This window comes from Nicotiana sylvestris, chromosome 5 (assembly GCF_000393655.2).
Source record: "Nicotiana sylvestris chromosome 5, ASM39365v2, whole genome shotgun sequence".
Taxonomy (NCBI): Eukaryota; Viridiplantae; Streptophyta; class Magnoliopsida; order Solanales; family Solanaceae; genus Nicotiana; species Nicotiana sylvestris.
Genome location: NC_091061.1, coordinates 48802219 through 48814116, shown reverse-complemented (window position 1 = coordinate 48814116; position 11898 = coordinate 48802219). Strand labels below are relative to the sequence as shown.

Sequence of the window (11898 nt, the reverse complement as noted above, 5' to 3'; positions counted from 1 at the left end):
TTTAGGGTTTAAAATCCTAATGCTGCCTGAATGGAAAAAGTTCAGTTTAGGGTTTAAAACCCTAATGCTGACTAAAGGAAAAAGTTCAGTTTAGGGTTTAAAACCCTAATGCTGACCAAAGGAAAAAGTTCAGTTTAAGGTTTAAAACCCTAATGCTGACTAAAGGAAAAAGTTCAGTTTAGGGTTTAAAACCCTAATGCTGACTGAATGGAAAATTTCAGTTTAGGGTTTAAAACCCTAATGCTGACTGAATGGAAAAAGTTCAGTTTAGGGTTTAAAACCCTAATGCTGACTAAAGGACAAAGTTCAGTTTACGGTTTAAAACCCTAATGCTGACCAAAGTAAAAGTTCAGTTTACGGTTTAAAACCCTAATGCTGACTGAAGGAAAGAGTTCAGTTTAGGGTTTAAAACCCAAATGCTGACTGAAAGGAAAAGTTCAGTTTAGGGTTTAAAACCCTAATGCTGACTAAAGGAAAGAGTTCAGTTTAGGGTTTAAAACCCTAATGCTAACTGAATGGAAAAGTTCAGTTTAGGGTTTAAAACCCTAATGCTGACTAAATGGAAAAGTTCAGTTTAGGGTTTAAAACCCTAATGCTGACTGAATGGAAAAAGTTCAGTTTAGGGTTTAAAACCCTTATGTTGACTAAAGGAAAAAGTTCAGTTTAGGGTTTAAAACCCTAATGCTGACTGAAGGAAAGAGTTCAGTTTAGGGTTTAAAACCCTAATGCTGACTGAATGGAAAAGTTCTGTTTAGGGTTTAAAACCCTAATGCTGACTAAAGGAAAGAGTTCAGTTTAGGGTTTAAAACCGTAATGCTAACTGAATGGAAAAGTTCAGTTTAGGGTTTAAAACCCTAATGCTGACTAAATGGAAAAGTTCAGTTTAGGGTTTAAAACCCTAATGCTGACTGAATGGAAAAAGTTCAGTTTAGGGTTTAAAACCCTAATGCTGACTAAAGGAAAAGTTCAGTTTAGGGTTTAAAACCCTAATGCTGACTGAATGGAAAAGTTCAGTTTAGCGTTTAAAACCCTAATGCTGACTAAAGGAAAAAGTTCAGTTTAGGGTTTAAAACCCTAATGCTGACTGAATGGAAAAATTCAGTTTAGGGTTTAAAACCCTAATGCTGGCTAAATGGAAAAGTTCAGTTTAGGGTTTAAAACCCTAATGCTGACTGAATGGAAAAGTTTAGTTTAGGGTTTAAAACCCTAATGCTGACCAAAGTAAAAAGTTCAGTTTAGGGTTTAAAACCCTAATGCTGACTAAATGGAAAAATTCAGTTTAGGGTTTAAAACCCTAATGCTGGCTAAATGGAAAAGTTCAGTTTAGGGTTTAAAACCTTAATGCTTGACTGAATGGAAAAGTTCAGTTTAGGGTTTAAAACCCTAATGCTGACCAAAGGAAAAAGTTCAGTTTAGGGTTTAAAACCCTAATGCTGACCAAAGGAAAAAGTTCAGTTTAGGGTTTAAAACCCTAATGCTGACTGAATGAAAAAAGTTCAGTTTAGGGTTTAAAACCCTAATGCTGACTGAAGGAAAGAGTTCAGTTTAGGGTTTAAAACCCGAATGCTGACTGAAAGGAAAAGTTCAGTTTAGGGTTTAGAACCCTAATGCTGACTAAAGGAAAGAGTTCAGTTTAGGGTTTAAAACCCTAATGCTAACTGAATGGAAAAGTTCAGTTTAGGGTTTAAAACCCTAATGCTGACTAAATGGAAATGTTCACTTTAGGGTTTAAAACTCTAATGTTGACTGAATGGAAAAAGTTCAGTTTAGGGTTTAAAACCCTAATGCTGACCAAAGGAAAAAGTTCAGTTTAGGGTTTAAAACCCTAATGCTGACCAAAGAAAAAAGTTCAGTTTAGGGTTTAAAACCCTAATGCTGACTGAATGGAAAAAGTTCAGTTTACGGTTTAAAACCCTAATGCTGACTGAAGGAAAGAGTTCAGTTTAGGGTTTAAAACTCTAATGCTGAGTGAAAGGAAAAGTTCAGTTTAGGGTTTAAAACTCTAATGCTGACTAAAAGAAATAGTTCAGTTTAGGGTTTAAAACCCTAATGGTAACTGAATGAAAAAGTTCAGTTTAGGTTTTAAAACCCTAATGATGACTAAATGGAAAAGTTCAGTTTAGGGTTTAAAATCCTAATGCTGCCTGAATGGAAAAAGTTCAGTTTAGGGTTTAAAACCCTAATGCTGACTAAAGGAAAAAGTTCAGTTTAGGGTTTAAAACCCTAATGCTGACTGAATGGAAAAGTTCAGTTTAGGGTTTAAAACCCTAATGCTGACTGAATGGAAAAAGTTCAGTTTAGGGTTTAAAACCCTAATGCTGACTAAAGGAAAAAGTTTAGTTTAGGGTTTAAAACCCTAATGCTGACCAAAGGAAAAGTTCAGTTTAGGGTTTAAAACCCTAATGCTGACTAAATGGAAAAAGTTCAGTTTAGGGTTTAAAACCCTAATGCTGACTGAAGGAAAAAGTTCAGTTTAGGGTTTAAAACCCTAATGCTGACTGAAAGGAAAAGTTCAGTTTAGGGTTTAAAACCCTAATGCTGACTAAAGGAAAGAGTTCAGTTTAGGGTTTAAAACCCTAATGCTGACTGAGGGAAAGAGTTCAGTTTAAGGTTTCAAAACCCTAATGCTGACTGAATGGAAAAAGTTCAGTTTAGGGTTTAAAACCCTAATGCTGACTGGCTGGAAAAGTTCAGTTTAGGGTTTAAAACCATAATGCTGACTGAATGGAAAAGTTCAGTTTAGGGTTTAAAACCCTAATGCTGACTAAATGGAAAAGTTCAGTTTAGGGTTTAAAACCCTAATGCTGACTGAATGGAAAAAGTTTAGTTTAGGGTTTAAAACCCTAATGCTGACTAAAGGAAAAAGTTCAGTTTATGGTTTAAAACCCTAATGCTGACTGAATGGAAAAGTTCAGTTTAAGGTTTAAAACCCTAATGGTGACTGAATGGAAAAAGTTCAGTTTAGGGTTTAAAACCCTAATGCTGACTAAAGGAAAAAGTTCAGTTTAGGGTTTAAAACCCTAATGCTGACTGAATGGAAAAGTTCAGTTTAGGATTTAAAACCCTAATGCTGACTAAAGGAAAAAGTTCAGTTTAGGGTTTAAAACCCTAATGCTTACTGAATGGAAAAATTCAGTTTAGGGTTTAAAACCCTAATTCTGGCTAGATGGAAAAGTTCAGTTTATGGTTTAAAACCCTAATGCTGACTGAATGGAAAAGTTCAGTTTAGGGTTTAAAACCTTAATGCTGACCAAAGGAAAAAGTTCAATTTTGGGTTTAAAACCCTAATGCTGACTGAATGGAAAAATTCAGTTTAGGGTTTAAAACCCTAATGCTGGCTAAATGGAAAAGTTCAGTTTAGGGTTTAAAACCCGAATGCTTGACTGAATGGAAAAGTTCAGTTTAGGGTTTAAAACCCTAATGCTGACCAAAGGATAAAGTTCAGTTTAGGGTTTAAAACCCTAATGCTGACCAAAGGAAAAAGTTCAGTTTAGGGTTTAAAACCCTAATGCTGACTGAATGGAAAAAGTTCAGTTTAGGATTTAAAACCCTAATGCTGGCTGAAGGAAAGAGTTCAGTTTAGGGTTTAAAACCCGAATGCTGACTGAAAGGAAAAGTTCAGTTTAGGGTTTAAAACCCTAATGCTGACTAAAGGAAAGAGTTCAGTTTAGGGTTTAAAACCCTAATGCTGACTAAATGGAAAAGTTCAGTTTAGGGTTTAAAACCCTAATGCTGACTGAATGGAAAAAGTTCAGTTTAGGGTTTAAAACCCTAATGCTGACCAAAGGAAAAAGTTCAGTTTAGGGTTTAAAACCCTAATGCTGACCAAAGGAAAAAGTTCAGTTTAGGGTTTAAAACCCTAATGCTGACTGAATGGAAAAAGTTCAGTTTAGGGTTTAAAACCCTAATGCTGACTGAAGGAAAGAGTTCAGTTTAGGGTTTAAAACTCAAATGCTGACTGAAAGGAAAAGTTCAGTTTAGGGTTTAAAACCCTAATGCTGACTAAATGAAATAGTTCAGTTTAGGGTTTAAAACCCTAATGCTAACTGAATGGAAAAGTTCAGTTTAGGGTTTAAAACCCTAATGCTGACTAAATGGAAAAGTTCAGTTTAGGGTTTAAAACCCTAATGCTGCCTGAATGGAAAAAGTTCAGTTTAGGGTTTAAAACCCTAATGCTGACTAAAGGAAAAAGTTCAGTTTAGGGTTTAAAACCCTAATGCTGACTGAATGGAAAAGTTCAGTTTAGGGTTTAAAACCCTAATGCTGACTGAATGGAAAAAGTTCAGTTTAGGGTTTAAAACCCTAATGCTGACTAAAGGAAAAAGTTCAGTTTAGGGTTTAAAACCCTAATGCTGACTGAATGGAAAAGTTCAGTTTAGGGTTTAAAACCCTAATGCTGACTAAATGGAAAAGTTCACTTTAGGGTTTAAAACCCTAATGCTGACTGAATGGAAAAAGTTTCAGTTTAGGGTTTAAAACCCTAATGCTGACTAAAGGAAAAGTTCAGTTTAGGGTTTAAAACCCTAATGCTGACTGAATGGAAAAGTTCAGTTTAGCGTTTAAAACCCTAATGCTGACTAAAGGAAAAAGTTCAGTTTAGGGTTTAAAACCCTAATGCTAACTGAATGGAAAAATTCAGTTTAGGGTTTAAAACCCTAATGCTGGCTAAATGGAAAAGTTCAGTTTAGGGTTTAAAACCCTAATGCTGACTGAATGGAAAAGTTTAGTTTAGGGTTTAAAACCCTAATGCTGACCAAAGGAAAAAGTTCAGTTTAGGGTTTAAAACCCTAATGCTGACTAAATGGAAAAATTCAGTTTAGGGTTTAAAACCCTAATGCTGGCTAAATGGAAAAGTTCAGTTTAGGGTTTAAAACCTTAATGCTTGACTGAATGGAAAAGTTCAGTTTAGGGTTTAAAACCCTAATGCTGACCAAAGGAAAAAGTTCAGTTTAGGGTTTAAAACCCTAATGCTGACCAAAGGAAAAAGTTCAGTTTAGGGTTTAAAACCCTAATGCTGACTGAATGAAAAAAGTTCAGTTTAGGGTTTAAAACCCTAATGCTGACTGAAGGAAAGAGTTCAGTTTAGGGTTTAAAACCCGAATGCTGACTGAAAGGAAAAGTTCAGTTTAGGGTTTAAAACCCTAATGCTGACTAAAGGAAAGAGTTCAGTTTAGGGTTTAAAACCCTAATGCTGACTAAATGGAAATGTTCACTTTAGGGTTTAAAACTCTAATGCTGACTGAATGGAAAAAGTTTAGTTTAGGGTTTAAAACCCTAATGCTGACCAAAGGAAAAAGTTCAGTTTAGGGTTTAAAACCCTAATGCTGACCAAAGAAAAAAGTTCAGTTTAGGGTTTAAAACCCTAATGCTGACTGAAGGAAAGAGTTCAGTTTAGGGTTTAAAACTCTAATGCTGATTGAAAGGAAAAGTTCAGTTTAGGGTTTAAAACCCTAATGCTGACTAAAAGAAATAGTTCAGTTTAGGGTTTAAAACCCTAATGGTAACTGAATGAAAAAGTTCAGTTTAGGTTTTAAAACCCTAATGCTGACTAAATGGAAAAGTTCAGTTTAGGGTTTAAAATCCTAATGCTGCCTGAATGGAAAAAGTTCAGTTTAGGGTTTAAAACCCTAATGCTGACTAAAGGAAAAAGTTCAGTTTAGGGTTTAAAACCCTAATGCTGACTGAATGGAAAAGTTCAGTTTAGGGTTTAAAACCCTAATGCTGACTGAATGGAAAAAGTTCAGTTTAGGGTTTAAAACCCTAATGCTGACTAAAGGAAAAAGTTTAGTTTAGGGTTTAAAACCCTAATGCTGACCAAAGGAAAAGTTCAGTTTAGGGTTTAAAACCCTAATGCTGACTAAATGGAAAAAGTTCAGTTTAGGGTTTAAAACCCTAATGCTGACTGAAGGAAAGAGTTCAGTTTAGGGTTTAAAACCCTAATGCTGACTAAAGGAAAAGTTCAGTTTAGGGTTTAAAACCCTAATGCTGACTAAAGGAAAGAGTTCAGTTTAGGGTTTAAAACCCTAATGCTAACTGAATGGAAAAGTTCAGTTTAGGGTTTAAAACCCTAATGCTGACTAAATGGAAAAGTTCAGTTTCGGGTTTAAAACCCTAATGCTGACTGATTGGAAAAAGTTCAGTTTAGGGTTTAAAACACTAATGCTGACTAAAGGAAAAAGTTCAGTTTAGGGTTTAAAACCCTAATGCTGACTGAATGGAAAAGTTCAGTTTAGGGTTTAAAACCCTAATGCTGACTGAAGGGAAAAAGTTCAGTTTAGGGTTTAAAACCCTAATGCTGACTGAGGGAAAGAGTTCAGTTTAAGGTTTCAAAACCCTAATGCTGACTGAATGGAAAAAGTTCAGTTTAGGGTTTAAAACCCTAATGCTGACTGGCTGGAAAAGTTCAGTTTAGGGTTTAAAACCATAATGCTGACTGAATGGAAAAGTTCAGTTTAGGGTTTAAAACCCTAATGCTGACTAAATGGAAAAGTTCAGTTTAGGGTTTAAAACCCTAATGCTGACTGAATGGAAAAAGTTCAGTTTAGGGTTTAAAACCCTAATGCTGACTAAAGGAAAAAGTTCAGTTTATGGTTTAAAACCCTAATGCTGACTGAATGGAAAAGTTCAGTTTAAGGTTTAAAACCCTAATGGTGACTGAATGGAAAAAGTTCAGTTTAGGGTTTAAAACCCTAATGCTGACTGAATGGAAAAATTCAGTTTAGGGTTTGAACACCTGGTGTCTTAATTGATTATTTGTTGCAGCGAGCTCAACGGAAGGCATTAGACGTCCTGAACACTTTGGGGCTATCAAATTCTGTAATGAGACTTATTGAGAAGAGGAATCGTGTCGATAGATGGATCAAGTATGCCGGAATGATCTTAACGATCATAGTGCTGATTTTCATTTGGAGGTGGAGAAGATGATAGGTGCTTGACCGTCAAGATGAATTCTTAGTTAAAATAGTCATTGAAAGGATTGTAGAAAAGTTGACTCAAAGCCTTCTAACTCATACACAAATCTTGATAACATTGTATTGCAGTTCGGGTTGCATGCAATCTGTAAAATGAGACTTTGGAAGAAAATATAGTACTATTTCTTTTTTTAGGAGGAGGAGGAGGGGGTCCCATTACTTTATTTTTCTTTTTGAAATTAGGAGAAGTCTTCTTTTCATACAACAAGAATATTGTGCATTGAAAATGCTTAGATTCTCTATCATCTTCAGTTTCACTCTGTGGCCACCTGTTTCTCTGTAATTCTCCTTTTCCTTTTGTTTCCTGTGGCAAATAAACCAACTCTTATAAGAGGTGATCTGAAATGTTATGTCATCGGATGCAAGTCAGCTACACTTATTACTTACTCCGTTCCAGTTTATGTGAACCTATTTCCTTTTTGGTCCGTTCCAAAAAGAATGACCCCTTTCTAAATTTGGAAACAATTTAGCTTAAACTTACAATTCTACCCTTAATGAGAAGCTTTTATAACCATACAAATACTCTGGACCCCTTTTTGACTTGTTTAGGACTACAAATTCCAAAAGTATTCATTTTTTCTTAAACTCCGTGCTCAGTCAAACAGATTCACATAAATTGGAACGGAGGGAGTACCATTTATGGATCTGAATTTGAAGTTTTAAGTCGTTGGATGCAGAGTAAAACTATATTAAAGTTCTAGCAAAAAGCAGATCGTTGTCATGGACCGAAGAATTTATGTCGCATATCAATGATCAACTACGAGCTTACGAGAAGGCAGATGGTAACTGTGTTATCAAATCTTGATATTACTTGTTATCGGTACTATCTTGTTATTCTTTGTTGTTATCTCCGATTTAGTTTTCTAACTACTTGTCTTGCTATCACTTGCTATTAGGGCTTCCTTCACCTTCTTTAGCCGAGGGTCATTCAGAAACAGTCTCGTAAGGCTGCGTACATCCTACCCTACCCAGACCCCACTTGGTGGGATTATATTGGGTAGTAATTGTTGTTGTTTGTGTAGATTCAGTTGATGAACATCTGAAAATAATATTACAGAATGAAGTTGCAGACAACCAAGATTAGAATGAAATTTCAGCAACAGAGTTCTTGCAATCAGTAATATGCATGATAATGAGTATTTACGAGACTTGAATTCTGTGTATAAACTAGCAACGATAATCTTACTGTCAATAGCAATATGGTGTTTACTGAAAACTTATCCAGTTGAGGATATCAACATGACTACATTTTGAACACGATTAGGCATTGATTGAACCATTAGGTTCTTAAATTCTCCACTCTCAGGATCATAGGAAACTAAGATTCCACCATTGTACTCCAACAAGATCTCTCCACTCTTAAGCATGTATAGAACTCTGGGTGATTTGTCCGACTGAAATATTTACCATCATTAAAACTCCATGGTAAGTAAGGCTTCACAGAGAACATCATGACCCAAATCCCCAACCATTCCTTAACGCAAAGATTTACTTAAACAGCAGAAAGACACCCTCCTATAACTGCAAGATGATAAGCAGACCTGTCCAGTTGGTTAAAGCTGAAATTAGGCCTAGGGACCTGACCAAATCTCTCATCATCTAGGTCAAGGGACACAATGGATCTCTCGAAATGGCCATTTTGCCTTCTCCTTTTACTCAACCAATGTAGCCGTCCCTTCACCAAAACTCCTGTTGATTTGGTGTCAAGAAAATAGTGTACTTCCCCAATGCTCCTGCATTTACTTCTACTAAGACTAAATATTTGAACGTCGCTTCTGCATAGCATCCACACTTCAACATTACGGATCTTTGAAGGTATGCTATAGGTATTTGAGTAGTACACAATCTTGATAGCCTTGTACTCCTTTGTAATAGGATGAAATCCAAATCCAGATATTACTTGTTGCTCTTCAAACTCAATAAATTTTGGGAGCTTCTTGTAGTCACCAGTAAAAGGATTGTTCAGAATGAGTCTATCATTGAGTAATGAATCATATATAAACATAATAAGCCACTACAGGCGCCAACCACATTGAACTTTGGCATAGTTGTTGAGAAAGGAAAGTTATGTTTCCTTACAAGTCCTTTGTCTTCATGATCAGATAGTACGAGGCATTTTGGGCGTAGGGGCTTAGTTTTGTCCAAAGCAGACAATATCACACCTTGTTAAGAGTATCTGTATGTTGGTTGAGCCCCGGATTAAAGCTGATTCTTGATGGGGCAATCACAGTGAAAAATAAGGCATGGATCATTCTTCACTGTCTGAGACAGTTGCAAACAAACGAGCTCTTGGATTATGCGATAATTCATTCCTGGATCTGCATCTCGTCCTAAACTCTGGATTACAATATTAAAGTGCATTATTTCTTCTGAGATAGTGGTTATAAATTGGCAAGAAAGTGGTCATTACTTTGGTGTAACTCATGAAACCACTAATGTCATGATCTACCACTAATTACTCACTAAAGATTAAATTTTGTAACCACCAACCATATTCTACAATTTTATTATCCCACTACCTTATTATTTATTTATTGAAAGAGATTCCACACTTATAAATAGTGGTGTTTCTTCTTTGTGTTGGAGAAGGGGAAAATTTGGTAGTGTGTATGAAAAAAGTGAACTAGGTGTAGTGAAAAAGAGAGTTAAGAGAAGGAGAAAATCTAAGTCTCCAACTTATTACCGACAAAAGAGAATATTATTCTTGTTGAAGGAAGGTGTTCATTTTGGAGGAGCTTTGGACTCAACAGCTTATCCAGAGTTTGTTCGAGTCATACGATATTGTCGGACTATTGTATCCTGGAGGGAACAAGTCAAGAGTATTACTGCTGGATCAGTGAAGATGCTACCGCAGTGGGCTTGAATCTCCTTAAAAAGAGAGCGAGATATCAGCACCTCAACCTGAAGAATATTTATTTATTTTTCTTTATCTTATTTTTCAACTGTAATTACTTGTAATTTCACCAATAATGTGGCAAAAGCATTTCTGATCTGATCATCCAACTTACAATCCTGTTTTTTTGTTTCCTTTTGATTGCAAGAATCCATAATTCTGTAGGAAAGAGAATTTCTAAGTCTGACGAACCATAGAACAGGGGGAGAATTTAGTAGATTAAGGGTGTGTTGTATACGAAGGAAAATATTTTCTGAAAAAATATTTTTCAATTTTTTCAAGTTTGGTTGGCTTAAATACTATGGAAAATATTTTCCTCCAATTGGAGGAAAAAGTTTTTCCTATTAAGAAAAGGAAAAATATTTTCCAAAATACCTTTTTAACCTTCCCCACCCTATTTCTCATCCCCACCAACCCACCCCACTCCTATCCCACCCTACTCCACCCACCCCACCCTTCCCCCCACCCTCACCCCACCCCTACCCTAAATAAAAATATTATTAATAGTATTTTCTTTTCATGTTATAGATAGATTTTTTTTTCATTTCAAGAAATGAGAATTTTCTTTTCTTCATTAAAAAAAAATTGCATTTTAACAAAAAATACTTTATTTTCAAGATGTAGAAAAAGTATATTCTTTCATTTCAACAAAATGAGCATTTTCTTTTCATGATGTAGAAAAAGTATTTTCTTTTATTTCAATAAAATGATTACTTTATTTTTATATTGTAGAAAGAGTACTTTCTTTTTCAGCAAAGAAAGAGTGTTTTCTTTTTAGTTATGGAGCATAAATTTCACCGTTCTTTGGGGTAAAAAGTAAAGCAGCACATTAGTTCGTTTGGATTTGTGAGAATTGTTTGAAGAATAATTAAATTATTGAAGAAAATAGAGTCCTAAAAACATTGGGTATTTGGGGGGGGGGGCAAAGAAACATGAGGACTTGGGGGAAGGGGGTGAGGAGAGTAGCATAAAAAAATATTTTCCAAAAAAAATATTTTCTACTCTTTAGCTAAACAATAGAAAATATTTTCTAGAAAAGGTTTTCTACTCACCAACCAAACAAGGGAAAATAAGTGATAAAACAACTCATTTTCTATGAAAATCCGTAAAAAATATTTTCCTTCGTACCAAACACACCCTAAGTCTCAATTTTTACAGATATTGATAACTATAGGCAACGGATATTACGAAGGGAATATAGTGATCATCCCGTGCCAATAGTGTTGGTTTTTTGTGCCTTCCCTGTCTTATGGTGCCTTTTGGATCTAGCCCACTTTTCCCTGTAGCCCACTAATATCAAGACATATAAATAGGGAAATTTTTAGAAAACTTTTCATAAAACACTATCTTTTAGGTGTAATTATCCATTTATAGATACCTTTTGCTATATTACGGATTATAGATACTTTTTATGTGGTCATAAGATGTATTTGATGTATTTAAGCTATTGTATTCATTAATACAATAGCAAAGATAGGCATGAATTTTGGAATTTCAGCTAAGCTTGAGATGTATTCAAATGTATTCACGCGGCCTTATTGTGAATACAGTAGCGTATTTCGCGTAAAATATGGAAGGTTGAACTTGTTTAAAATGGAAAGGAAATCAATTCACCTGATATTTTCCTAATTTAACTCAACTAACACAAACTATTGCCCATAAATCTGTATTCTTCCATTCACGATTCAACAAGAAAAATAGCGAAAACCAGAGCAACATCTGAATTTTCAGTTCTTCCTTTTTTCTATACCCAATTCTCTTTTCAACCACGAAACAGTGCGTTTGATACAATTGTATACAGAATACAGTATAATTCAGTTATACCGTATGACAAGTTTAACAGTATTGTTGCGTCATTCTGGCAAGTGGAACGGTGAGAGCAATTACGTCGAATATTCAATTGAGGGAATACTGATAAAGGAGTATGCATCGTATAATGATTTAGTTGAGTCAATTTCTAATCAACTGGGCATAGATTTGAGCTCAAAGTCCATTAAAATTCAATACAAAGTAGAAGGGAATAGCACGCCAATG

The 11898-nt window shown here is 35.2% G+C and overlaps 1 protein-coding gene across 1 annotated transcript; it reads right to left on the bottom strand.

Moving 5' to 3' along the window:
• Window positions 1–8463: 8463 nt before the first annotated feature.
• Window positions 8464–8976, bottom strand: LOC104240932 (F-box protein At3g07870-like). The gene has a single exon (XM_009795836.1). The coding sequence runs from the start codon at window positions 8974–8976 to the stop codon at window positions 8464–8466; it is 513 nt and encodes a 170-aa protein (XP_009794138.1).
• Window positions 8977–11898: the final 2922 nt, after the last annotated feature.